General features: G+C 42.5%; 1 protein-coding gene across 1 annotated transcript in view; it reads right to left on the reverse strand.

The window, feature by feature from the left end:
- tmem116 (transmembrane protein 116) overlaps window positions 1-5,627 on the reverse strand; it is a 42,450-nt gene that overhangs the window by 33,587 nt on the left and 3,236 nt on the right. The window contains exon 2 of the mRNA XM_043715552.1: window positions 892-938. Coding sequence (XP_043571487.1) covers window positions 892-938 — 47 coding nt within the window. The remainder of the gene's footprint in view (window positions 1-891; window positions 939-5,627) is intronic.

Below are 5,627 nucleotides of genomic sequence, written 5' to 3' on the forward strand. Positions count from 1 at the left end.
AAAATTCAAGAAGATTAGTCAAGCATGATTTTCCCTTCATAAATCCATGCTGACTCTGACCTATCCTGTTACTACTATCCAGATGTGTCGTAATTTCATCCTTTATAATAGACTCCAGCATCTTTCCCACCACTGAGGTCAGACTAACTGGTCTATAATTTCCTGCTTTCTCTCTCCCACCTTTCTTAAAAAGTGGTACAACATTAGCCACCCTCCAATCCGCAGGAACTGATCCTGAAAGCATTTTCCACATTCCATATTCTGAACACTTTTCAGTGCTCTCTAGAGGTGAATAGTCTACAAATTGTCCAGAGACATAAAGTGGCCATTTGTCTCATCATGTCCATGGCAGAAGAACTCAGCCAGTCTCACTGCCCTGACATAGTCCAACAGGTTTAATCGGAAGCATACTTGCTTTCGGAGCGACGCTCTTTCATCAGGTGATAGCCTGATCACGATTCTGTCATACTTCATTAAACTGCAACTCACTCATCAACTTATTCTTTTAAATTAACCCAAATTGCTTTTTGTCCCAGATTGCAAGATGCTGAGAAAAGGCAGTCAACAACAAAAACTTGAATATAGATAGTACCTTTAGCATAATAAAAACCCTTCCCAAGGCATTTCACAGGAGACTAATCATCAGGAGCTTCGCTCCGAAAGGTAGTGTGCTTCCGATTAAACCTGTTGGACTATAACCTGGTGTTGTGTGATTTTTAACTTTGTACACCCCAGTCCAAGACCGGCATCTCCAAATCCTTGTTTTTACAGTGTTAAGTGAGAGATTGCTATTGTGTGGAAGAGAAACCTGGAAAGAAATCACACCTTATCGTGAAAGAGAGGAGAAGATTGGATGGGTAAAAATGTTAAAAACTATTTTTAAAAACCAACCTCAAAACCACCATAACAAACTGTATCCACCGCAGTGCCACATAGAACTGTGAAGGAACAGAAACACAATTTACAATGATTCAACAGACAAGCACAAAGAGAACATTCCATTCAATTTCTCAAACTAATTTACTCAATATATTGGATGAAGATTTCAAAGTGTTGCTCACGATCTGTCATAGTTCATTAAACTGCAACTCACTCATCAACTTATTCTTTTAAATTAACCCAAATTGCTTTTTGTCCCAGATTGCAAGATGTTGAGAAAAGGCAGTCAACAACAAAAACTTGAATATAGATAGTTCCTTTAGCATAATAAAAACCCTTCCCAAGGCATTTCACAGGAGACTAATCAAACAAACTGTGACAGCAGTACTTGGAAAGCAGGCCAAATTACTTGGTCAAACTCCCATAAAGAAACACAATCTCTTTTATAGGGATGTTAAGCAGCAACACAATTCGGCATTGGGTCAAAATATCTACCACATCCGACTGTCAAGTAATTAATTTTAAAAAACGTAAATCCTCTAAAGTCACTGGTTATGCTAGACACCAGTCTTTCCAAAATATTGTTTCCCACCAGTTGTGCTATAAACCAACATTTTTTACATGGATTTGATGATTTCTTCAGCAAAGAGTGCTGTTTACCACATACCATGCTCTCTCAGCTGATGAATCAATACTCATAGAATCATGTACAGCATGGAAACAGACCCTTCGGTCCAATTCATCCATGCCGACCAGATATCCCAACCCAATCTAGTCCCACCTGCCAGCACCCGGCCCATATCCCTCCAAACTTCCTATTCATATACCCATCCAATGCCTCTAAAATGTTGCAATTTTACCAGCCTCCACCACTTCCTCTGGCAGCTCATTCCATACCCGTACCACCCTCTGTGAGAAAAAGTTGCCCCTTAGGTCTCTTTTATATCTTTTCCCTCTCACCCTAAACCTATGCCCTCTAGTTCTGGACTCCCAGGCCCCAGGGAAAAGATTTTGCCTATTTACCCTATCCATGCCCCTCATAATTTTGTAAACCTCTATAAGGTCACCCCTCAGCCTCTAACGCTCCACGGAAAACAGCCCCAGCCTGTTCAGCCTCTCCCTATAGCTCAAATTCTCCAAACCTGGCAACGTCCTTGTAAATCTTTTCTGAACTCTTTCAAGTTTCACAACATCTTTCCGATAGGAAGGAGACCAGAATTGCACGCAATATTCCAACTCTGGCCTAACCAATGTCCTGTACAGCCACAACATGACCTCTGAACAACACTTAGTGGAAGCACTGAGTGTGGCATCTATCCGACAATATGGAAAATCGTCCACTTACATCATGTATCTAAAAAGCAGGATAAATCCAATCCCAGCCAATTACCACCCCATCAGTATACTCTCAATCATCAGTAATGTGGTGGAAAGTGTCATCATTTGTGCCATCAATCAACATCTGCTGAGCAATAACCTGCTCAGTGATACCCAGTTTGGGTTCTGCCAGGGCTACTCGGCTTAGGACGTCATTACAAAATACTGTGCAAGGACTGTAACAAACACTACATTGGACTACAGGCAGAAAACTAGCCACCATGATACATGAACATCAATTAGCCACAAAATGACATGACCCACTCTCACTAGTATCCTTACATACAGATAAGGAAGGACACCACTTTGACTGGTACAACACATCAATCCTAGGACAACCCATTCTTTTTGAATACACTGTATAGGTGATTTTCCTCTGCTCTGCGTAGTTCCTCTGTGCTGCAATGTGTGGTGGCTCATTGGAATAATTTTCTGATTCAGCTTCATTTGTGGGTGTTGGGATGATTGCTTCCGTAGTTCAATATTTGGTCCGTATGTGTTGTTTTCCTGTAGACTCTGGTTTGAAGTTCCCCATTGGCTGTTCACTCTACTGTGACAGCTAGGAATGACAGTTTGTTGTTGTTTTCCTCCTCTTTACTGAATTTTATGTCAATAAGGACATTATTGATGGTCTTGAAGGTTTCCTCTAATTTGTTTTGTTTAGTGATGACAAAAGTGTCATCCATGTAGCAGACCCAAAGTTTGGGTTGAATATCCAGGCTTGTACTGAAAACTGGCAAGTAACATTCAAGCCTTGAACCAAACATGGACAAATGAGCTGAATTCCAGAGGTGAGGTGAGAGCAACAGTCCTTGACATCAAAGCTACATTCGACTGAGTGTGACATCAAGGAGCCCTAGGAAAACTGGAATCAATGGATCTTGGGGGTAAACTCTCCAACGATTGAAGTCATACTTGGCACATAGGAAGGTGGTTGTAGTTGTTGGAGGTCAATCATCTCAGCTCCAGGATATCTCTCTGAGGGAGTTCCTCAGGGTAGTGTCCTCAGCCTAATCATCTTCAGCTGCTTTATCAATGGCTTTCCCTTCATCATAAGGTCAGAAGTGGGGATATTCACCAATGATTACACAGTGTTCAGCACCGTTAGCAACTCCTCAGACCCTGAAGCAGTCCATGCTTAAATGTAACAAGATCTAGACAATATCCAGATTAGCAAGTTTTGAGAAGATTTGTAGCTCAGGTTGAGGTTCTGGATGTAGGTTTGCTCACTGAGCTGGAAGGTTCATTTTCAGACGTTTCATCACCATACTAAGTAACATAGAACATAGAACATAGAAGAATACAGCGCCCTTCGGCCCTCGATGTTGTGCCGATCCAAGCCCACCTAACCTACACTAGCCCACTATCCTCCATATGCCTATCCAATGCCCGCTTAAATGCCCATAATGAGGGAGAGTCCACCACTGCTACTGGCAGAGCATTCCATGAACTCACGACTCGCTGAGTAAAGAACATACCCGTACCATCTGTCCTATACCTACCCCCCCCCCCTTAATTTAAAGCTATGCCCCCTTGTAATAGATGACTTCATACGTGGAAAAAGATTCTCACTGTCGACCCTATCTAAACCCCTAATCATCTTATACACCTCTATCAAGTCACCCCTAAACCTTCTTTTCTCCAATAAAAACAGCCCCAAGTGCCTCAGCCTTTCCTCATACGATCTTTCTACCATACCAGGCAACATCCTGGTAAACATCTTCTGCACCAGTTCCAGTGCCTCCACATCCTTCCTATAGTATAGCGACCAAAACTGCACACAATACTCCAGATGCGGACGCACCAGAGTCTTATACAACTGCAACATGACCTCAGTACTCCAGAACTCAATTCCTCTACCAATAAAAGCCAGTACACCATATGCCTTCTTCACCGCACTATTTACCTGGGTGGCAACTTTCAAAGATCTGTGTACAAGTGTGAAGTAATACATTTGGGGAGGTCAGACAATAAAAGCGAATGCCCAATCAATAGGAATATACTGAGAGGGGTAGATGGAGTGAGAGATCTTGGTGTGCAAGTGCACAGGTCCCTAAAGGGAACAGTACAGGTAGATAAGGTTGCAAAGATTGCATTTGGAATGCTGTCCTTCATTGGCATAGGTATAGAATGCAAAAGTAGGGATGAGATGATGAAACTATATAAGATACTTATGAGTCCGTATAAGACCTCAACTTGAGTATTGTGTGCAGTTTTGTTGACCACATTACAGGAAGGACATAATTGCTCTGGAGAGAGTGCAGAGAGATTTACTACAGTATTGCCAAGGCTGGAGAATTGTAGCTATGAGGAGATTGGAGTGGTTGGAGTTGTTTTGGAGTTGGAGTGGGGGATTCATTGATGGTACACCATTGAATGCCAAGGGGCAGTGGTTAGATTGTGACTTATTGGTGATGGTCATAGTCTGATATTTGTGTGGCATGAATGTTACTTGCCCCTTATCAGACCAAGGAGGAGAAAGTGAGGACTGCAGATGCTGGAGATCAGAGCTGAAAAATGTGTTGCTGGAAAAGCATAGCAGGTCAGGCAGCATCAAAGGAGCAGGAGAATCGACGCTTCGGGCATAAGCTCTTGAAGAAGAATTCTTCTGCTCCTTTGATGCTGCCTGACCTGCTATGCTTTTCCAGCAACACATTTTTCAGCTCTGATCTCCAGCATCTGCAGTCCTCACTTTCTCCTCCTTGGTCTGATAAGGGGCAAGTAACATTCATGCCACACAAATATCAGACTATGACCATCACCAATAAGTCACAATCTAACCACTGCCCCTTGGCATTCAATGGTGTACCATCAATGAATCCCCCACTCCAACTCCAAAACAACTCCAACCACTCCAATCTCCTCATAGCTACAATTCTCCAGCCTTGGCAATACTGTAGTAAATCTCTCTGCACTCTCTCCAGAGCAATTATGTCCTTCCTGTAATGTGGTCAACAAAACTGCACACAATACTCAAGTTGAGGTCTTATACGGACTCATAAGTATCTTATATAGTTTCATCATCTCATCCCTACTTTTGCATTCTATACCTATGCCAATGAAGGACAGCATTCCAAATGTAATCTTTGCAACCTTATCTACCTGTACTGTTCCCTTTAGGGACCTGTGCACTTGCACACCAAGATCTCTCACTCCATCTACCCCTCTCAGTATATTCCTATTGATTGGGCATTCGCTTTTATTGTCTGACCTCCCCAAATGTATTACTTCACACTTGTACACAGATCTTTGAAAGTTGCCACCCAGGTAAATAGTGCGGTGAAGAAGGCATATGGCGTACTGGCTTTTATTGGTAGAGGAATGGAGTTCCGGAGTACTGAGGTCATGTTGCAGTTGTATAAGACACTGGT

Source organism: Chiloscyllium plagiosum, chromosome 25, assembly GCF_004010195.1.
Source record: "Chiloscyllium plagiosum isolate BGI_BamShark_2017 chromosome 25, ASM401019v2, whole genome shotgun sequence".
Taxonomy (NCBI): domain Eukaryota; kingdom Metazoa; phylum Chordata; class Chondrichthyes; order Orectolobiformes; family Hemiscylliidae; genus Chiloscyllium; species Chiloscyllium plagiosum.